Source organism: Ursus maritimus, unplaced genomic scaffold (assembly GCF_017311325.1).
Source record: "Ursus maritimus isolate PB19 unplaced genomic scaffold, ASM1731132v1 scaffold_31, whole genome shotgun sequence".
Classification (NCBI taxonomy): Eukaryota; Metazoa; Chordata; class Mammalia; order Carnivora; family Ursidae; genus Ursus; species Ursus maritimus.
In genome coordinates, this window is record NW_024425675.1 from 15538200 (window position 1) to 15561932 (window position 23733).

Here is a 23733-nt window from a genome sequence, read left to right on the forward strand (position 1 = left end):
CTTGCCGTTAAAGCCTCTATGTACTAAGCCTAAACACTATTCGTGTGGACACATGAGTAAATTAATGTTTGTAGTTTCCCTCCACAGCTTCCCCAATGGCTCCAAGAAGGCTCGTAAATAGGCCTGTGATGGGCATTGAAAATGTCCTCCTTACGGATCTAATGCTTCATCTTGGTAACGATAAGTGAAAAGATCCATAAATACAGTTTTAATTAACAGCAGCACTGAGATGTTTAGAAATAGACCGTAGGCTCTTTGAATCTGTTGGCCTTCTCATAAAGAATTTTGTTTTTCCCAGAGGGTCAAAATTAATTAATGTCCTTAGAATTTATTTAGCGGCCCATTGTTTCAGAGATGCCTACACAAGTTCAGTGAGCCGTATTCGTGTATCAAGGATGGTATAATCGGTCTGCTTTGAAGAAAGTACTCTGTAAAAATATACTGTCTCAAGTAGTGATTAACAGGGAGGATAATGAAGTATTCTGTCAGAATGATTGCTTCTCTTTATCTGTGGACAACATTACTTGTGTACAATAGTGCATAATGACCAGATTCAAAACTTTTCTTGCGGCTTTTCATGAACTCACGCAAGCTATAAAAGTTCAAAAAAGAAAATAAGGGCAGCCATTAATAGTCTTTAATTGTTCCATTAAAAGGTATCAATTGATCACCCATGTTTCTCTCTTTGAACAATGCACAGGACATTCCCCACGTCCACTGATTATACTTTTACCTGTCCTTAAACTGAGCCTAGGGTGCTTTTGTACCATTAGAAGTATTATACTAACAGACATGCTCTGTAGTTTCCAAATACTGTCTTAAGATAAGGAAAGATTCTGCAGATGTTATCAGCAGACCTAACAGACGCTGCACCTAAATGTTACTGTTGAGATCTCAGCAGCAAGAATGAAAATTGGTTTATTTCTCATAAATTCTCAAGAGAGAGAAATAAGTATTTATCCTCAGGAACTATCATAAAAAGTAAAAAAAAAAAAAAAAATTCATCCAAATGTATTTTCACTGTTGTGATGTTTACTATAGTGAAAGTGTTAGGAAATAATTTAAGAGTTTACCATTACATAATTTTTATAAATTATTCTATTCCCCAAAAGTAAAATATCATGTTTAAAACATTTCATAACACATAAACTTGTTCATAGTATATTTATCAAATTACTGAATCTAGCAGAAACCTATTTTTATTTGAAAATGTGTATATTAAGAAAGAATGGCAAGATATACAAATATAAAGATTATAGATGATTATATTGCTCTCAGGATTAGTAGAGAAGTTTTTTTTTTCTTTTTTCTGCTTATTTATACATTTAAAATTTTAGGAAAGATCTATTTATTAGTAATGTAAAATTGATGAAAACAAATACTGAAGAAAAAATCAATATTAAAAGAGAAAAAAAGACTATTGTTCAGGGTTTTTCCATGGTGAAACTTAAAAATACCCACCAAAGTTTCCACAAACACATGTAGGTGCTACCATCATGTATGCTAGATTTTCTTTTGAGGTGCAATTGCTTTTTTTACTTATTTTCTTTTTATTTTTAGATTTATTCTCCCGTTCCTCTACTCCAACCCTATCACTCATTCAAGTAATCCAGGTTGATAAACCCGTATATCCTTTTTTATCTTTTTCTCCATGCTCACCTAGTTATTCACAGAGATACCTATGTAGAGTTATATGTGTGCACAAGTAAGAGGGCGTTAGTCATTGTTTTAGAAAAAATTGGACCATACTATATAGAATCACTTTGTGCATCATTTCACACCTGTAATAATATGTGTTGGGGAGGGCACCTGAGTGGCTCATTCGATTAAGCATCTGCCTTTGGCTCAGGTCATGATCTTGGTGTCCTGGGATCTGGCCCAGCATCTGACTCCTTGCTCTGAGGGAAGCCTACTTCTCCCTCTCCCTCTGCAGCTCCCCCTGCTTGTGTGCTCGCTCGTTCTTTCTCTCAAATAAATAAATAAAACCTCTTAAAAAATATGTTTTGGAAATTTCTACAAATCAACCGTATGGTGTTAAACTCTCTCTTTTTAGTGTTGCATGATATTGCGTGCTGTGGTTTTAACAAGGTACATTCGCCTCCAGGCTGTTCCTCCAGGTTCCCAAAAGGGGGCGACGTTGTCCCCCAGGGGATATGGGGCAATTTTTAAAGACCTTTCTCAGTTGTCAATATCAGGGAGATGAATGCTATTGGTATCTAGTGGATAGAGGCCAGGAAGATGGCCAAACATCATACAATGCACAGGACAGCACCACAATCATTCATTAGATCACCTAAAACGTCGCTCATGGCTTGGGGCACACCCACCGAGCATACTCTGTTCTGAGGGCATTTGGCACTGGCTGTCCCTCTGACTACAATACACTTGACTTAGGAATCCAAACAGCTCACTAGTCACCTCCCTCAAGTCTTTTTTTAATGGTGTTTTTCCCACCACAGCCTGACCAGCCCAGAAAGTGTAGACCTCCCCAACTGTAATAACACACTCAACCACCCATGTGCCTTCTCAATCCTACTTACTCTATTCCTCTTTCCACTCAACTTCTAATGGACCCCATACTTTATTATTTACCATGTTGATTCAATTAGCTTTTCTCTCCTTCTAGAATGTGAACTCCACCATGGAAGCTGTGTTTTATTCACCAATGCATCCCCAGCACCGAGAACAGTGCCTACCATTCAATGGGCCAATTAATGAACGAACAAGGGAATAAACAAATGAGTGTATGAATGAGGGACATTCATTTAATTTCCCACTATTTTCAACTACAAACAATGCTGAAGGAAATATGCATATACATATGTGCTTATGTGGTTGTCTTTTTATTTCTACATGGAAAATTCCCCATGACCATGGCTGAGTATCCTTCTCTGGCTACCTGCTCTCCATTTCTCATCCATATATTCGTGGCTTTTGAAAACCTTTCCCCATCTTTTTATTATGATTTGTGTTTTTCTGATGACTTGTGGACTAGACAATTATTTAATATTTTTGTTGATTATTTGAATTTGATCATCTGTGAATGAGTTATGCAGATCTTTTCTGGCTGTTAAAATTTCCATCTCCAGTAAGTCTACAAGAGTTATCTATATGTATCCTACTTGTGATTAAGACACAATTTTTTTTCTAACCTATTGTTTGCCTGTTGAGTTTGTTTATGGAATTTTAAGTTTTCACCATCAAATATGTATATCTTTTCTTTTGTAGCTTCTGGGATTTTAGAAGTGAGATCCTGCCTTTACATTGCACATAGTTTACCCTCTGTTTTCTTGCAAGAGTTTTATTGCTTTTATTTATTGCATTTAAGTCTTTAATCCATCTAAATATATTTCTGTATATAAAATGAACAAAGTAAAACTGGGGTTTAATTTAATTTCATTTAAGCTATATAACCAGATATGCCAACACCATACAAATAAGGACTGTATCTTTTCCTCTATTGAATTGATCCCTGTTATATTTTAAATCCTCCTAACTACTGACCTCAGTGTCTTGATTCCCTATCCTGTTCCATTAACCTATAATCTAGTATATACTAACTTCATGCTTTAAAAAAACAAAATAAAACAAAACCAAAAAAACCCCCAAAACCACACTTGGTGAGGAAGAGGAAATACAATTTGGCAGGTCAAAAGGAGTAAGAATATTCAATCTGGAGATGAATTAGGGGCCAAATTTCAAACAAAAATGAACACGTAGGCTGTAACTGCACGTCATGATATTTTCAATCTGCCTGAATATATAAATAATACAAGTATTCTTCTCTTTTTGCTAGTCATAAAATGGCTGAGACAATCGTGCATACTTTTCCTTTGAAAAGTCATTTTAATTAATTCCATTATAATCTTGTTCTTTTTCATCGTGTCTATCCTTCAATTGTTTTGAGTGATATTGTAATAGAGTTCTCCAGAGAAGCAGAACCAATATAATGTGTATGAATCTAGAAAGACATTTACCATGTGTAATTGGCTCATGTGATCACGGTGGTTGGCAAGCCCCAGATCTGCAGTGTGGGCTGGTGGGCTGGAGACCAGGAAAGCCAACGGGGCCCATAATGTCTGAATGCAGCCTTGGGGGGAATTAATTACCTCTTGGTCAGGGAGGCCAGTCTTTTTTGTTCCATTTAGGCTTTCAACTGATTGGATGAGCCCCCCATCCAACCCCCACATTACGGAGGGTCAGCTACTCAAAGTTCACTAATTTAAATGTTAACCTCATCCAAAGACACCCCCAAGCTGATACGTAAAAGTAACCATCACAAATATCTAAGGTTATTTTTTTATTCCTAAGAAAAGCTAGATTTTATCCCTAAAAAAATTTGGACAAGTTTTATCCCTAAGAAAAGTTGTCTTTAAAATAATTATGTTTTATCCCTAAGAAAAGTTAGATCCTAAGGAGGGAAGAAGTGCTGAGTGGGCAAGACTTCAAGGTAAAAATAAGTAAGAATACAAGCTTACTTTGCTCTGACCGTATCACCTGCAAGACCATTAAGGATTCCATTAACTTCAGATCACCAGGAAGGAGGCAAACCCTGTCAAGAGTTTGTTGATGTTCATTCCTTCCATTACCACTTACCTTTTATGTCTCAGCCCCAACATTCAGAGGGACTGGAGGAATACTGGTGGCCAGCTGCTGGCCACTGGGGCAGCATGAGAACTCTTACCATTGCTAACCTCTGCCTACCGCACGCATTCATCTGAATGTCCCCTACTTGTTGAATAAATAAAATCTGTGAGTCTCTTGAAATAGGAGTCACGGATCTCCTTGTTGCAGCAATGCCATTCTGGGTCTATTCAATAACTCAGAGGTTACAAAGAAGGACTAACTCTCTTTTCATGAAGCCTACTGAGCTCTAACCACACAGAGACACAAGGAACGCCCTCAGATATCCATCGAATGGTTAAAGCAGATTTCCAGGGGTGAATAACCTGGCCTATGAGTCTCTGCTGGACTTACCTGGGGTGTGATCAAAGTCTGGATTCAATGCTTCCACAGGAATTCTGGTGCCGATGGCCCAGCCCAAGTCATCTTGAGAGTCCTGAGTAAGACTGCAGGCTGTGGTCCAGTTTCCTGAAGTGGTTTCAAAATTGCAACTTCCTGCTGTGCTTGTATAATGGCCTAAGGAAATGAAAATATTGATAGAATGTTCTGGAAATGTACATTATACTTGGTATTATACTACATTTGTCATTATTTAGAATCAGTGCCTATCTCAATTATTTATTAATAAATTTAAAGAACCAGGACATTAGCATCCATTGGTAATTTCAACTGAACACTGTAGCTTTTTTTTTTTTTTAATCAGAAAGTCTAGAAGCAGTGCACGAATATTGTCATTTATCCACGAAGGAGTTGTACGGATTGACTAATAATATTATAGACGACAGATAAAACTGTGTCTACACATGAGCAATGAACACAATACTATGATAATAGAGATAAGTCAGATCGAATAAATCAACAGCTTCAGTTGTCTGGAAGTTTAATTCAGTCCCTGTGTTCACTCTGGTGTTTGAACAGCATAGACCATTAGAGGGGCAAAGTCATTATCTAAAAAGAGGTGCCTTTGGAGAAGTAGTAAACGGGAGAGGACACCCTCACAGCATACCATACTAACCAACCACGTACAACATTTCAGAGCTAGTCACGAAATATTGAAAAAAAGTTCTCTTCTAAGTGTTGATTGATAACTCATTAAAAATTAAATTATTCATAATGAGAAAAATTACCAGATAATAGCTGAATGTCTACGACTTAGTCATCTGTGAAAAGTACCATCATAATACAATTGATATCTGCTTTCATTTTTCTTTTTTTTTTTTTTGCACAGCAGCTTTTCTTTTTGAGCGTTCACTGTAAAACGGTGTTGTACGGACTGAATGATTGTGTGATTTAACCAGTATGAATCAATTGAGATTGTTATTGACTTTTCCTTCCTTTTTAGAAAGATGACATTTATGTTGCTTTTAATATTTCTTCTCCAGATGGTTTCCCGTTCATAACTTCTCAACGTAAAACTAATACTAGCATAAAGAAACTGCATCAGAAGAAAAACTTGCAATTAAAATGGATGCCAAACATATCAAAAACAAAGCTTTAAATAATTCCACAGAAAATGTTCTGGATTCCTGACAATATTTTCATTAAGTATAAGTATTTCACTTCTCAGGCATGATTACATCCTACCCTGAAATCTAGAATCATTTTTAATTATGTACATTTCTTTCATTCATTCGACATGGCATACAATGCATTTAATTTTATATGCTTATTTATGGGCTCTCTATATCCCCTCCTTATGTTTATCATTCCAGTATCATGATATAAATAGGTTTATACTATGTTATACAATGTGGCTAAAAGTAAGAAATCTAGTTCTCCAGGTGTTTAGCTGACACAACTGCAAACATGCAGAATCTTCCAATATAAACACAAAACAGCCATTATGTGTCCTTTAGAAAGATGTCACAGCAGTCCTATAATAATTATTCTATATCCTTTCTGATTCTCTGTAACCACCCTTGAACCTTCTGTTCCATCTTATCTAACATATGACTTTATGTATGACCCTAAAGGTATCAATACAATCAGAATACATCCTCTTATATTTCATTCTCTCTACCTCTAAATTATGTCATATTTCTTTTCTCTTTTCTAGGGCTCATCTCAGCTTATGATCTCAACACCTTATCAATCATTCTATAGCTATTAGCATTCTATGGCTCCATTTATTTCAGTTAGAGAACTTTTCCAGGTCCTTCGATCTCACATTTTCTACCAACTCCTTTCTTATAACTTGCAGACATAGCCAGGGTGCCCCTCTTGATTTAATTTTATATGCTCAAATTTCTCACTCCGTATAGCTTTCACTCATCCTTTCCCTTGGTCCTTCACACTTTAATGCAGATGGCCTACATATCCACAGCCAGGATGGAATGCAGGTGTTTATCTCCAAATGCTTATTGAAAATTCCACTTGGAATATGCAACTGTCATCTCAAAACCAAAAAGCCTAAAATGAACTCATCATTCACCTCTCCAAATGAGTTCTTCTCACTGAGATTATCGATTAAGTTCAGAGCATGAATCTTCTCTCTCTTTTTAAAGATTCTACCTTTGGAATTATCTTTGGTTCTACATTCCTCATTTCCATATTCAATCTATCACCAACACTCGTAGGTTCTCCCTTTGAGAACTTAATTCACTCCTTCTCTTGAAGTTTGTAACCCCTGTTCCAGTTCTATTGGTCCAAGACCATGGTTTATTTTAAGAGTCCGATTTTTGTTGTTTTTCAGTGTAGCCTTCATTGATCAACTTTACAAACCCAAACCACATTAATCATCTTTAAGAATGCTCTAGTGTTATTTCCATTGCTCAAAATATCAGGTCTTTCACACTGTTTGAATATACTCTCCTAAATGCCTTGCCTTGCATACAATAACCTTTCCTTTGATGCAAAATGTTTTTGAAACTGAATCTTAAAATTGCCTCTATGCCAACTAAATTTTTCAGAAAATTGTCTCTTAAATAAAAACTGATTTTTTTTCAACTTTTATGTTTAGGCTGACTTTCCCTATTTTTTTAATGTTTTCCCTAGTACTTGGGGGTTCATTTATCAGCCATTCCTTCCCTCTCTTCTAGAGGACAGAACTGCTGTTTTATTTGACAATCCACCTTCTTTCACTCGGAGAGCCAGAGATGACTTACAAGTTATCTAAGCAATCGTGATGCACAATGTTTTCTCTTTCCTCATCTTGATTAGTTTAGCCATGGTCCTGGGATGCGATTCTAGACATTGAGCCTTATTGTGGAAAAGACACCTAGGAAAAGTTTGCCTTGCTCTTAAAAACAAATCAAAAGAAAGAAGTCCATTTATTCTTTCTCAGGATATCACTCTAAAGATGTGATCCTTGGGACTGAAGAGATTTCATGGGTAGCTGACTTTGTACAAAGTTAAGTACATGAAGATAGCACAGGAAAAAGAAGGAAGGAGTCCATGTGGTTCTCATGTTTTGATAACATAAGTTGCTAAAATCAACCAACTGTAGGATTCCTTGCTTTTGACCTCATGCTACTTGAGATAGTTTCCTTATTGTATCAGTCAAAAATCAATCGGTTCCAAGCAACTGAAAACCCAAGTAATAGGAGCTGAAACAGACGGGAATTAATTCATCTCAATTAAAAAGAAGCCAGGAAGTTGTCCATTTAAGGTTGGTATTGTGGTTCAACTGTGTGGTTGTGAAATATATATTTTCCGTCTGTTCTTTCTGTCATCTGTTCATTCTCCTACTCATTCATGGCTGCAAGGTGACTCTGGTACTTCCTAGAATCACATATGTTCAAGGTATTGTTGAAAGAAGTGAGAAAAGGAAAGGAGGAGAGACTTTTTTTCTTCTAGTCTGGTGTTTTTCCTTCTATAAGAGATACCTTCCCCAAATCCCCATGTATATCTCATTGGCCTCCAGTGGCCACAAGGAAGTCTGGAGAAGATGGTATTTGTAGTCGGTCACAATGCCACCCCAAATGAAATTGGGAGTTCTGTTTTTAAGAAACTCAAAGAAGGGCCAGGCAACTAAAGGAATTACCATCATGTTAAACTGGCTGATGTTGAAGTTTCTGCTACAAGTATATTAGTTAATGTATCTTCCTCATTCCGTCTAGCAGATCATACTCATCTTTGAATGTTCAATTTACGTCCGATCCTTACCTTTTCAGGCCATGTCAGAATATGTGTGCATGTCTGTTTTATGGCACTTAACAGTGATTATAGTTATTACCATTCATTTGGAAATTCATTGCTTCTTTATTGTGGATTGTCACTGTAACTGTTTACCATTGAATTACTATAAATGTTTCTAGTGGGTGGTATTACGACTGCCCATAATCATTCCATAAATACCTATTAAATGATAAATGATATGAGGAACTTTGTAATATTTCTTGGTGATGATTATGTGGTCAGTATTTTCAAAATGGTTATTTCTTTTGATAAAATATTTTCCAAATGTGTTGTCACGGATTCCTTGAATAGAGTTAAAGCATTACCAACAATATTTAAACAAATGACATTTTCCCAGTGGTATGGTATTCAGCCATATGGGGATATGGTTAGTGTAAATATTGATCAACTTACCTATAATTTTTAAGAGCTGGCCCCATAATTAATTATTTTTAATTCATCATATTCACATACCCTCCTTATTTTGTTATACCACAATGAATAATACAGGAATATTTAATACTTTCTCCTCAACATGAAATGACTTCATAGAGTGCTGCACTGAGAAGGATTGTAAAGACTCGGGGTTCAGTGGGAAAGAAGGTTCTGACTGGATAATCATATTTGTACCTGTTGTAAAAGGCAGCAGAGAATGCACCCATCCACACCCTGTACATCCCTAGCCTAGGGTACGAGGCACACTTAATACAGGTTTTAGGTAATAGTTTTCTTCCATGTAAAAAAAGAGCACATTTTTTGACTTAACTGTTTCTTTTAAAAAGAATTGATTTCATTTATTCTATTTTTTTAAAGATTTTATTTATTTATTTGACAGAGAGAGACAGCAAGAGAGGGAACACAAGCAAGGGGAGTGGGAGAGGGAGAAGCAGGCTTCCCGCCAAGCAGAGAGCCCAATGAGGGCTCAATCGCAGAACGCTGGGATCATGACCTGAGCCGAAGGCAGACGCTTAATGGCTGAGCCACCCAGGCGCCTGCAGATTTCATTTATTCCAAACCATGAATTTTTGCAACAGGAGTTAGAGATGAAAAAGAAAAAAATATCTTTGTTCATAACCTACGGTAAAAATTTACTTATGAGGAATCACTGAATTCATTTTCTGATAACTATATAAAGTACATATAATGCATCCACTACGACTGGCACATTTCAAGAGAGTATAAAAATAATGAAATGGAAGAGACTAACATTATTAATCCTAGAAGACTGAACAAATATGTTCTTCGTGTCATTTAATTTTCAGAGTACTCTATAGAACGGATATGATTCCATCTAATATAAAGATGAGGAAATGAGTCTCTGAGAATTTAAATAATTGCTCAACATGGGAGGGTCCACATTAAAATGAAGACTTCAGTTTAATAAACCAAAGGTCTATTTTTTCCCTATATTTCTCCAAAGGTCATTTTGAAAATTTTGTAATTTATTTCACCATCCACAACAGAATTATCTGATTGCAGGAATCTAACCCTAATCCCTCCAATGTATCTAAGAGACTATCAGCATAAAATACTGATGAAGTCACTTTGCAGAATCGATAAGTCACCGGTATCCCATGTGTGCTGCGTAACGTTCCTTTTGGATGTGGATGTGAACAAAGTCTATCAAAGGTCTCAATTTCATTTGTCAAGACATTGTTTTAATTTTAATAAAATCAAATACTGCATGCAGTTGTCCACCAAAGCTGTAGGTAACACTAGCAAATACGAGCGTGTAACTGACTCAGGTTCTGAAAATCAAAACTCGCTTTGAGGATTTTTACATCAATACTTCGAATAGCTGTGGGAAAAATAAAATTCATATAAAGCAGTCCGAAGGGAAAAATGAGTGAAGCCAAGGGGAAACAAAGGCAGCATTCACATTTGAAAAACCAGAATACTTAGTAACTATTCATGTTTTACAAGCCGATACTTATGTCGCATGGACACGTGCACGCATGTGTGCACCCACCACACTATTCTTCATCTGTACTTCATTTGTGCCCAAATACACTGTGATAACCTTATTATAATAGCACGTGTTACATTTCAAAAGTAATCAGGATTCTTTTATAACCAACTTTTTCAAAAACCAAAGAACACTATATTTTAATACATTCCTCAGCCCCTCCCATCACACTAGAAAGTTGAGTTTCTGAAGTCTAAAATGATGTCATTCATTTTTCTATATTTGACATTTAGAAAGTTGTTCCTAGCCCATACTAAGAATAGGAATAAATGGAAGAATATAATTTTTATATAAATATTTTCAATACACATCCATCCTGAAATGAGAGGAAGAAAATTTACTTCCTGTAACTATTTTTCTTTGTGCCCATGACAGCTGTCCTTCCCCTCACTGGATTATGTATGCCAATGTCGTCATGTTCAAATTAATTTTGCTTTAGAATCTTCATTTTGTTTTGCTGGTGATTTTTAAATACTTTCTACTTGTTATGCCTGGTGGGGAAAATAGTGATTTTACAAATGTTTTGGAGCATTTTTTCGAGCCCCATTGGAATAGATTCTCTACAGTCAGTATCAAAAATATGTTTTTTTGGAGTACTTTAAAAGAGCTAGAAAGAACACTAGAAAAAAAAAACTAACTTAAATTTAAATAGATGCTTTTAAAAAAGAACACTAGAAAGTATTTTTCAATATATTATAAATTTCATTTGAGAATGCATGTATTATAAAGGAAATGCATACTAATTTATAAAATTAAGATTATAATACTGTGGCACTGATAGTACAGTTTTAAGAAGTGCCAGTGATTTTCATTCCCTTTGACACTTTTTTAAAAAAGATTTTTATTTATTTATTTGAGAGAGAGAGAATGAGTGGTGCAGAGGGGCAGAGGGAGAAAGAAGCAGACTACCCACTGAGCATGAAGCCCCACGCGGGGCTCAATCCCAGGACCTGGAGATCATGATCTGAGCTGCAGGCAGCTGCTTAACCAAATGATCCACCCAGGCATCCCCCACCTTGACACTCTGATTTAAAATTAAAATATAGCATTAATGTTGAGTGAAATAATGCTAAGTGAAATAAGCCCATCACAGAAAGACAAATACTGTATGATTCCAAATACTGGTATTAGGTACCTAGATTGTCAAATGCATAGAAGCAGAAAACCAAATGGCAGCTATCAGGGGCTGGGGGAGGGAAAATGGAGCATTAATTGTTTAATGGGTATAGAGTTTCAGCTTTTCCACATGAAAAATGTTCTGGAGATGAGTGGTGGTGATATCTGGACAACAATGCAAAAGTACTTAATGCCACTGAACTATACAATTAGACAAGGTTAAAAGAGTAAATTTTATGTTATGTATATTTTACAATTTAATAAAAGTAATAAATAGGAAAAAAAAGATAAAATGAACACTTTAGAAGCGTCCTTACTATAAGATCCTGAGGAATAAAAATGATATTGAGTTAAAAAGAAAAATCTGAACATGACTTCTGTGGTACTCCCTTCCTGTACATGCATGACATTGTCCCAAAGGTGGAGTCTATCCCCTTTCTCTCCTTGAATCAAAGCTAGACATTTTAATTTGTATGACCATTAGAGAGAGCCAAGAGTGACATTCTAGAATTTCCAAGGCTAAGTCATGCGAATTCTTCCTGCTTTTCCTGTGGCTCTTGGAATGCTTGTTCTTGAGAGCTTTTACTCTGGTAAAAGCCAATCCCATGCAAGATACCTGACTGTCCTGTGACAGCCCTGTGATGGAAAGCCCAAGCCACGTTAGATACCATGGAGAATGAGATGCTATGTCAAGCCAGACAGACAGACCAAAGAGTACCAGTGTGCCAAACCCGGAGGGGAGGAAGCCATCTTGAAAGTGACCCTCCAGTTCCAGCTATACCTCATGGAGCCTTAAGGATTAGAAACAACCTGCCTCACTGATTCCTTTCTGAATTACTGATCCACAAAGCTGAGAGCAAAATGAAACATTTATAGGCTACTACCCTTTAGGGTAGTTCGTTCTGCAGCAAACCCTAATGTAACACGTAGCCTATATGGTAGCAAGGTTGCCTATGAATGTTCATCAATAAGAAACACACACACACACACACAAAAGAATTGTTTGGATTTAAATACATGTTCATATTTTAAAACTACATACTTGGTTTTATACATGACTTTTAAAAATCACTTGAATTAAAGTCTGAATAAAAAAAACCAATGTGGCCAATTTAGTTCTCTTTTCCCAGAGCAATGTAATTGATCAAATTAATCATTTACTAGTATTTATTTGAAGTGCTCATTTTAGCCTTATCTACAAAATCAACCATTTTCTGGAAAAGGAAATGAAAACCAATGAAGAAATGTAGACGGATATGTCAGTTTCCGGGGTTTAAAATTCTACCCCCCCCCTCACCGCCCACAGTTCTGCACAATGACACGTTGAGAAATTTTTATGACAAGATTGGCTGTGGCGTCTAGTATGGGGGTAAAACGGTTGAGGGGGCTGAGATCTGGATATGTGTACAGAGAAGTTGGAAAAAATGTTCTGGCTATTTTACATTTACGCTGGTGCATGAAAAGAACATTTCCTCTCTGTCATCAATGCCAATATATTACTTTCCTACTAAGGTGAAACCTGTGGGGAATGGGCCGTGTCACAGCAGACAGATCACTTACCACAGTGAGCCTCGTCAGACCTGTCGGAGCAGTCCGGCTTATAGTCACAGACAAGGTGGGAAGCAACACACTTCTTGTCGTGGCACAAAAAATCAGTGGCTTCTGGGCAACTCTCAGAAGTCTCTCCCACTGGGGAAAAAAATAAAAATAAAAACAACATCATTTTTATAAAATTTCATTAAATTTGAGTCTTCTTTTTAATGGTTTTCTAGATACAACAGTTAAGTAAGTTACTGATTTTAATAGCTGTCCAAGGCAGACTTCTAGACACCTCCCGGCTCTCAGTCCCACACCCAATTTTTCAGCGAGTTATATAGACTGTGCTTTCAAAATCATCCATTCCCTAAATCCAACATTTCAATCCAGGCACTAAAAATGATTTGCTTTGGGTTCCAGCTTAGTTTTCTAGTCTCATTTTCTGCAACTCTCCTCGTAAGCACCTGCAGTTAAACTATCGTGTATCCTACACCCCGAAGGGCTTGCGAATAGGTCACCTGCTCTTCATCTTTCCATGTGTGTATATACTCACTTCCTCTACCTACACTGACCATTCCCTCTCATGCTCCTGGCGGGCTGCTCAACCCCAAGACTCAAGGAAACAGCTTCCCTCTCCCCTTGCATTGCCTGTTCTTTGTCAACCAAGCCTCAGGTTGGGTACTCCATGCTTCATGCCACCTAAGAACCCTTCTATTCCTACGTTAAATGTTTACCACCCCATAGAAGAGCTGTAATACAGACTCCAAGCTGTGACTATAAAGCTTCCCTTAGAAGCAGGAGTTTGGGATGTGTTTTCTTAGGCGAAATACAGTCCCTAATCCATAGTTTGTGCTTAATCAATTCTGGGTATCATAACTGAAGGCATAATGGTTTCATCTAAAAGGAGCTTAGGAATGAACATAGGATTTTCAAAGCAATTCACACATTTTACTTGAAGTATAATGAACACACAGTGTTATATTAGTTTCAGGTGTACAATACAAAGATTCACCAATTCTATACATTATTCAGTGGTCAGGTAAGTGTATTCTCAATCCCACTTTTCTCTTGTACCCATTCCCTCCTACCCCCTTCCTCTCTGGTAACCATTAGTTTGTTTTCTGTATTTAAGAGTCTGGTTTTTTGTTTCTTTTTTTCTTTGTTTGGTTTCTTAAATTCCACATATGAGTGAAATAATATGGTATTTCTCTTTCTCTGACTGACTTATTTCATTTAGCATTATACCCTCTAGGTCCATCCACGTTGCTGCAAATGGCTGAAAAATATTCCAGTGTGTGTGTGTGTGTACGTATATATAACACCATATCTTTATATATAAGGTATGGGTATATATAGGGTATCCATCTATGAATGGATGCTTCAATTGCTTCAATATCTTGACTATTGTAAATAAGGCAGCAATAAACATAAGGGTGAATATATCTTTTTGAATTAGCGTTTTCATTTGCTTTGGATAAATATCCAGTAGTGGAATTACTGGATCATATGATAATTCTACTTTTAATTTTTTTAGGAACCTCTACGCTGTTTTCTACCATGGCTATACCAGTCTTCATTCCCACCAACAGTGCATGAGGGTTCTGTTTCTACACATTCTTGCCAATAGTTGCTATTTGTGTGTGTGTGTGTGTGTGTGTGTGTGTGTTGTTTTTATTTTTTGCCATTCTGACACGTATACAGTGATATCACATTGTTTCAATTTGCACTTCCCTGATGGTTAGTAATGCTGAACACCTTTTCATGTATCCTCATGCCATGCATATGTCTTCTTTGGAAAAAAATGTCTATGTGTCCTCTGTCCATTTTTTTAAATGTGTTTTTTTGGTATTGAGTTATAGAAGTTCTTCATATATTTTGGAATATTAACCCCTTACCAGATATATCATTTGAAAATATCTTCTCCCATTAAGTAGATTGCTTTTTTTGTCTTGTTGATGGTTTCCTATGCTTTGCAAAAGCTTTTTATTTGGTTTAGTCCCAACAGTTTAATTTTGTTTTTGTTTCTCTTGAATGAGGAGACATATCTGGAAAAATGTTTCTATGGCTGATGCCAAAGAAATTACTGCCTATGTTTTCTTCCAGTAGTTTGATAGTTTCAGGTCTCATAGTTAGGTCTTTAATCCATTTTGAGTTTATTTTCATGTATGGTGTAAGAAAGTGGTCCAGTTTCTTTCTTTTCCATGTAGTTGTCCAGTTTTCCCCAATATCATTTGTTGAAAAGACTGTTTTTCCCCGTTGTATATTCTTGCCTCCTCTGTAGTGGGTGACAATATAAGTGTTGGTTTATTTCTAGATTCTCTATTATGTTCTATTGATCGTTATGACTATTTTTGTGCCTTTTACCATACTGTTGTGATTACTACAGCTTTGTAGTGTATCTTGAAATCTGAGATTGTGATACCTCCAGATTTGTTCTTTTTCAAGACTGCTTCAGTTACTTAAGGTATTTTGGGGTTCCATACAAATTTTAGGGATATCTGTTCTAGTTCTGTGAAAACTGTCATTTGTATTTTGATAAGAATTGCATTATATCTGTAGATTGCTTTGAGTTGTATGGCCACTTAAATAATTTTCACAGGTAAATTCTACCAAACATTTAAAGAATTAATATCAATTCTTCTCAAACTATTCCAAAAAATAAAAGGGGAAGAAAAGTTTCCAAATTCATTCTATAAGGCCAGATTTACCAATTCTGAAACCAGATAAAGACAATACCAACCCCCCCCCCAAAACAAACAAACAAACAACAACAAAAAAACTATAGGCCTATCTCTAATGGACATAGATATAAAAATCTTCAACAAAATATTAGCAAACTGAATCCAGCAACACATGAAAAGAATCATTCACCATAATCAAGTGGCATTTATTCCTGGGATGCAAGGGTGGTTCATTATTCATAAATCAATCACCATGACACAGCAGATTAACAAGAGAAAGGACAAAAACCATATGATCATCTCAAGAGATGCAGAAAAAACATCTGACAAAGTACAACATCCATTCATGATAAAAAACTATCAACAAAGTAGGTTCAGAGGGAATATATCCCTCAACATAATAAAGGCCATATATGAAAAATTCACAGCTAATATTATCTTCAAGGAAGAAAAACTGAGAGCTTTTCATCTAAGATCAGGACAAGGATGTCCCCTCTCACTACTTTTATTCAAGGTAGTACTGAAAGCTCTAATCACAGCAATCAGACAAGAAAAGGAAAAAAAAGGCATCCAGATTGGTAAGGAAGTAAAACTTTTACTATTTGCAGATGACATGATACTATATATAAAAAACACTAAAGACTCCACCAGAAAACTGCTAGAACTAATAAATGAATTCAGTAGAGTCACAAGATGCAAAATTAATACACAGAAATTTCTGCTTTTTCTATACACTAATAATAAAGTATCAGAAAGAGAAATTAAGAAAACAATCCATTTTCATTTGTATCCAAAATAATAAAATACCTAGGAAGAAACTTAACCAAGGAGCTGAAAGACCTATACCCTGAAAACTCTAAAACAATGATGGAAGAAACTGAAGATGATATAAAAAAAATGGAAATATATTCCATTCCCATGGATTGGAAGAACCAATATTGTTAAAAGTCCATATTACCCAAAATAATCTATAGCGATTTACATATTTGAATATCATTTTAAATCATAGGAAGTCCAATGACAATATTTCATACCTTCACAGAGATGTACATTAAAGGTCCCAAACTCCTTCTATCTAGTTCAACAAATTAAATAAAGCTCACAATTCCTTTGTTACATAGATTATTATAGGTTCAGAGCTGGTGTGCCTGAGGTGAGGGTAACTTACTCAAAGTTAGGTAGTATTTCTGTGAAGAAACATAGTAAATCTCTATGGATTTGATAAAAATGCAAGTTTTAACTTGTATAATTTCCAGAAAAATTTATGAGTAAAATATAGTATAAATAGGAAGAATGAAAAGAAGGTATCTAAGAAAATGACAAATCATTTTAACTATGGGCATCAGCAAGGAGAAAAAAAAAGGTCATGTTCATTGAGTAGTTTAGAATCTTTGCCACATAATTTTTAATTAACACTAGTGAGAATTTATAGTTAACCCCAGAGCAGTATGCGGACATTATTTAGTATGCAGTTCTGTGCATTGGGGATTATTTTATTTCTCCATGCCACGGGCTGCAGAGCCATATGTAATTACTCCACAGAGGAAATGTGTTTTGACTTTAAATCATTCATTCTTTAGTTTTTAAAAATGACTAAAATAGACTACATCTCTAAATGAGGCTTATTTCCTTAACAATATGGACCAGCAATAACATGAAAAGAAATCAAGTCACTGCTTTGAATTGCAGTAAAGCAAGCAATGACGAAAATTTCTATAGCCCAGGCATCGCACCAAGAAAAAAGAAAAGAGCCTACAATTGTAAGAAAAGTAGATCTTCTTTCAGACAAGAATGTAGTCAGTCAGACAGCTGTTACCAAAAACATTGTGGTAAACAGAAAAGGCAGATTATGTTAGTGGGGATGTCTTACACGTATTTGGCCACTTTCAATTTCTTAATTCAGTCAAAACGATAAAAGCAGTGCCTACTAACCTGGTTGACAAGTATGTGGAATGAATGATAATCTCACATATTCCACAGTTAATGATATAAGAATGGAAAGAACACTGGTGCTCATAATAGAGAGTTGACGATAATGTGGCTGGTAGAATAGGGCATTAAAAAAAAAACTAGACTGAATATTTATGTTAGGAAAAAAAAAAGCTGGGGCAACTGGGTGGCTCAGTCAGTTAAGCATCTAACTCTTGATTTTGGCTCAGGTCATGATCTCAGGCTTGTGAGATGGAGCCCTGCATGGGACTCCATGCTGAGCATGGAATATACTTAAGATTTTCTCTCTCCCTCTCCCCTACCCCACCTCCTTCTCAAAAAAAAAAAAAAAAAAAAAAAAATTGAGAGTCTTAAAGACCTAAAACTAAATTGGATAAATGGAAAAATCCTACAAAGAAGAAAAGATCTATAAAATAATGCAGCTAAAATATTTAATACAATAAAAGCCTGATGCATATGTAAGACTAATCCTCTGTGGACTTGAACAGCCTGTCACCAACCTGAAAGTGACTCCAATTTAGAACTGGCTTTATTCTGGTTTGAAACAGAATTGACAATCAAGATGCTCTTGCCCCTTTAAATTTCTATTTGGATTAAAATAGTTTTATATACGGGGTTCATTATACAGAACTAGATATAATCGTTCCGTAGATTGTATTTGCGGGCAAACATTGAGTTTTATCATCATCTTCAAGCGATGATATTCAGTATGCTCTGCGATTTCAGATAGAAAACTTCACATGGGCATATATTTTTAAGCACCCTCAATTCTTGTATAGAATATACTAATCACATGTAAGACATAATGGGCATATTCCCTGCCTTTGAAGACCATGCTATTTAGCTGGTTATGCCATGTCTTCTTAGGTGAGTCTCTGCTCTGACAGTTTCTCGGGTTTACCTTGTTTTTGATGACTTTTCCTATTTGGAGAGCACTGGTCAAGTATTTTGTAGGATGTCTTTCTACTGGAATTTGGTGTTTTTTTTTTTTTTGTTATTGTTGTGATTGTTTTGTTTGTTTTCCCATCATGATTAGATAGAATTAATGGTTTGGGGGAAGAAAGACTACAGAAGTGTTATCTTCATCACGTAGTGACAAGAGTACGAACTATTAACGAGACGTGGTAGTGTCCACGTTGACCTTGTTCACATGGCTGGTGTGGTGCACGTACTACAGTGATTGTCCACCATAAGGTCCCTTTTGTATCCTTTTCCACACTCCATTCTTTGAAAGGAGATCACTGGGTGCAGGCCACATCTATGGTGATCGACACTCCCCTCCTTCAGGGCAGGGGAATCTACATAAATTACCTGGAATTCTTATATGTGGGAAATTTGTCTCTTCTCTCTCATTTACTTATTTATGCAGTAAATATTTATATCAGTATGGACTCAAGAGTATTTTATAATTTGAGTTATAATACAATGCAACTTTATTTCATGGCTCAAAATGTTCCGACTTTGGCCAAGAGGAGCTCTTTCAATACTCCTGGGTCCCTTTGACATACCCCATCAATGTAGGCTTTTCTTTTTACACACTACCTTATTTTCTAGCACTAAAAGTTGCTTCTGGCTCATCTAGTAGGTTTCCTGACCCAGTGCTAGAATCAGGCATCAGTGGTTTCTGTAAGAATCCCTAGTCCCCTTTTTCTTTTTTTTAAAGATTTTATTTATTTATTTGAGAGAGAGAGCAAGAGAGAGTAGAGCAAGAGGGAGGGGCAGAGAGAGAAGCAGGCTCCCCTCCTGAGCAGGGAGCCCAGTGCAGGATGTGGGGCTTGATCCCGGGACCCTGGGATCATGACCTGAGCTGAAGGCAGACGCTTAACCAACTGAGCCACCCAGGCACACTGCCCTGGTTCCTTTTATTGGAAAATGTTATCAGAAGCCAAGCTCTGGGTACTAGGTTGCTTCCTGTCACTTAAGCATCATTGTTTCTTAGCTATAATGACTTGAAAAGTCATGCCATTTTTCAGTTATAAAAAATGATCAGAATTATCTCTTCAACTAGTGTCTTTCCCTCAGTCTCTCTTCTCTACCTCTGAAGCTCCTATTAGAAAACTGTTGAATTTACTCTTCTGATCCTCAGTGTCTCTTAATCTCTGTTCCTTTTTCCCCCCCTCTTTACTGTGCTGTATTCTGGTGAGTAAGCTCATATATATATATATTTTTTTTAAGATTTATTTATTTATTTACTCATTCATTCATTCATTCATTCATTCAGAACATACACAAGTTGGGGGAGGGGCAGAGGAAAAGAATCTTGAAGCGGACTCCCCACTGAGAGGAGAGCAGAGCTGGGGCTGATCTCAGGACCCAGGAGATCGTGACCTGAGGCGAAACCAAGAGTATGAGGCTTAAAAGAATGAACCACCCAGGTACCCTAAACTCATAAATTTGATGATTTAACTCTTCAGTTCTGTCTCTAATCATCTTATTTCATTTTTTCCTTGATATTTATGTTGTTATATTTTTATTCATTTCTAGAAGTTTAATTTAATTATTTTTACTTAGCATCCTGCCTATTCTTTTTCTCAAATGCTTTCCTTTTTTTCTGTATCATAATCCCACTAGCAGATGGCCCCAACAGCATAAATTTACACCGGCTTCTGCGCTACCCTTGAAATTTCAGTGGTTCTAAAAATTGTAATATTAATTTGTTGTTTGGAGTTGCCATTCTTACATCATATATTATCCTATATGTGGTGTGGCACAATTTTATGGTTTTGGTTTCATGATGGTAGCTCCTGTTTTATTTGTTTTTTCCAAGTCCCTAGACACATAACAAATATCTCTGAGGCTTTCCTGGAAAGGACCAGACTTTATGCAAGGGTTTCATGCCTAGCTCTCTTGTTCTCCTACAGGATTAAAAGATCCAGTCCCCAGGTACTATAATTAATGTCCAGGTCCCCAAATCCTTTAGGCCACTGGGAAGTTAGTTTCCACCTGTGATCTAGGTTTTGAATTCCTTCTTATAATCCTAGAACTGGTAGATTTTCTTCTCTTTTTGTTTCAAATTTCAGTTTAGAGTACTAATTTGTGCTTTTCAAAATATTTTTATATGTTTTAGTGAGTGGGAAGCATACCCCATGATATAATTTTGTCATTTCTTCTGTAGTCTACATTTCAATATAAATTTAATATTTAAAAACTGTTAATGTTTTAGATCCGTATTCTAAAAATAATCCCCAGAAAGTCCCATAAAACATTTTCTCCAAATAATGTTCTTTATTTAACATAAACATTATGCTACTTGCATTTCATCCAATGGTAGATCTATGCTTTAAAAAAAAATTCCTGAAATTGGCACATACGACTTTTTGTATCTTGTGTTCACATAAAGGTAAACATGTATCAGCATCTGAGGGCATCCACTGAGACAGAAACATTAAGATGTATTTGTAGTGGCTGGGAGAGGGAACTTTTCCAAAAATACGGTTTCTTTTTACTTGTTAATATGTGGATTCTCCTTGTCATTTGTCTGTTTTAACATGTTGATAAATTATCTTTGGATAGTTTTTATGGAAGGTATGTTTCAATAGTTTTATCATTCTAAGTAAGTTTACCTGTAGTGAGAATTTTCAGTGCTAAACAGTAAATATTGACTGCTAATGGGCAGTCCAAATATGAGGACCAACATAATGATTTGAACCCCCATTCTTATCGAGGCTCTGTGACCTTAGGTAAGCCATTTAATATTAATCTCTAAAAGAATACTGAAAATCAGTCTCTCATACAAAGCACTAAATGTTCACATCTAGTGATGTCATCAACTTAGAATCTTATATTCATTCATCCTAGAAACACTGAGCCACTATCAGACGACATGGTGGATAGTTCTTACCTTCAAAGAATTTATAACCTGGTGATAAAAATTTATTAGTAAAACAGTATGTGTAGCACTATAACTGAAGATATTTATGTGTTGCTGTCAGAGGGCAATACGAAGTAGCCCTAGCTTACAGTGTTGCATTAATAAATATTTAATTCAGTTATTAAGCTGATGGCCTTTCAAGATGTCCATCATCTCAGCTAGTCATTTAACCAATTAGAAATGCAGACCGGACCATGTGACTGAGACAAAACAGTTCCTTCATGAATTTCCTTTCTAAAACTCCTTTCTTCTCAGTTTCCTTAACAAGTAAGTTTGGCAATATTTTGAAAATATGGAAGGTTCAGATCTATTTGAAGGAAGAGCAACATCTGGTGTAAAAAAGGAAAAGGCCATTTTGGAAAAAGATCATGCACCCCAAATCTTCCTTCGCAGATGGACTGTTTATTTCACTTGAGCGCTCTCTTGCTCTGGAAATGCGATCGGGGGCAAGTTTACAATGAAAGGAGATCTCAACACTGCTGACAACTTAATATCGCATGACTGGTATTTTCAAACATCCGGGAATTAGCAATACCTTTCATAGTTTCTATTCAGCAGGAGTATTTAAATCTATCTTTTGTTAGAAAAATTGCTAGGTTTTAAGAAGGTCAATGCACCTATCTGACAATTCTTAGCAAGACATCTGAAAATGTAACCTCAGTGATCTCCATGATGGCAAAGTTCAGCTTGTGTTGAAATTATCAGAAATGTTATCAGAGTTAGTGGACCACGTCTTGGCATACAGCAAGAGTTTCGGAACATACAAAAAAAAAAAAAAAGAGATTCACCTGGTGATGCGTAAAGTCAAGGTGCATGCTAAATGGAAAATCTCCTAAAGACTGATATTTTCATGTTTTTACACAAAATGGTGACTTTATAAAACTGTTTCTAGGTCTGCTTGAAAGAAAATGATAGATCCTAACCTCTCTTTTCAGACACGAGACTCAGATTTTTATTTTAGATCTGGACATATGTTAAATATCCAGTTTTCTTTATGGGTTCTTCATATTCTTTAAGAACAATAAACTGCCGGACCCTAGGCAATAGATCAAATCAGTGACGTAAAGGTTTAGACAGAAAAACATTATTAGAATGCCTGAGAAGAAGAAAGGAGAAATAATAAGGAAATAAAACACCACCACCACCACAACTCAGAATATGATACTTTTATGCATGAATGCTTTCAGTGGCTTAGTGATTCAGAAGTCCTCACCCATTCCCACCTCTTTTCTATTCTTCATAGACCACAAACAGAACCCTTGTTCAGGTATCTGAGGAGTTCCTGATTACCATTTTGAAAGAAGTATCCACCCTTTCTATTCTGGACTTCACTGTTGCCTCTGATATGCTGAAAATGCCTTCTTTTTTGAAACCCTCTGTTCCTTTAGCTCCTTGGCTAAAGGAATCACATTCCTGGTACTTTGCCATTTCTTCACCCTCCTTCTCGTCTTGGCTCCTTTTTCAGGCCAAGCCTTTTATTTTATTTTATTTTTATTAATTTTTTATTAATTTAATCACATGTGCGCACATGTGAGTGGGGGGAAGGGCAGAAGGAGAGAGAGAATCTTAAGCAGGCTCCATGCCCAGCAAGGAGCCAGACACAGGGCTGGATCTTGCGACCCTGAGAACATGACCTGAGCTGAAGTCGAGAGTCGAATACTGACTGAGCAACCCAGGCTCCCCTGGCCCAGCCTTTTAAGTGCCTAGCAGAATAAACTGTGATCCTGTTTTATTTCCCTCCGCCTTCCTCGGGCATCATGGTTTTATCTGCACCTGGGGGCCTGATGATCTGCTATCTACATCCCAATCTGTACTTTTTTCCTGAATTTAGAAATTTACAATATATTTGCCGTTGGATTTCTCTACAGCCTCTG

General features: G+C 36.3%; 1 protein-coding gene across 2 annotated transcripts in view; it reads right to left on the reverse strand.

Moving 5' to 3' along the window:
* Window positions 1-23733, reverse strand: part of MALRD1 (MAM and LDL receptor class A domain containing 1) — a 747156-nt gene that overhangs the window by 214722 nt on the left and 508701 nt on the right. For both annotated transcript variants that reach the window (XM_040645358.1, XM_040645357.1), the window contains exons 30-31: window positions 13382-13510; window positions 4978-5139 (exon numbers count right to left, since the gene is read on the reverse strand). In XM_040645358.1, coding sequence (XP_040501292.1) covers window positions 4978-5139; window positions 13382-13510 — 291 coding nt within the window. The remainder of the gene's footprint in view (window positions 1-4977; window positions 5140-13381; window positions 13511-23733) is intronic.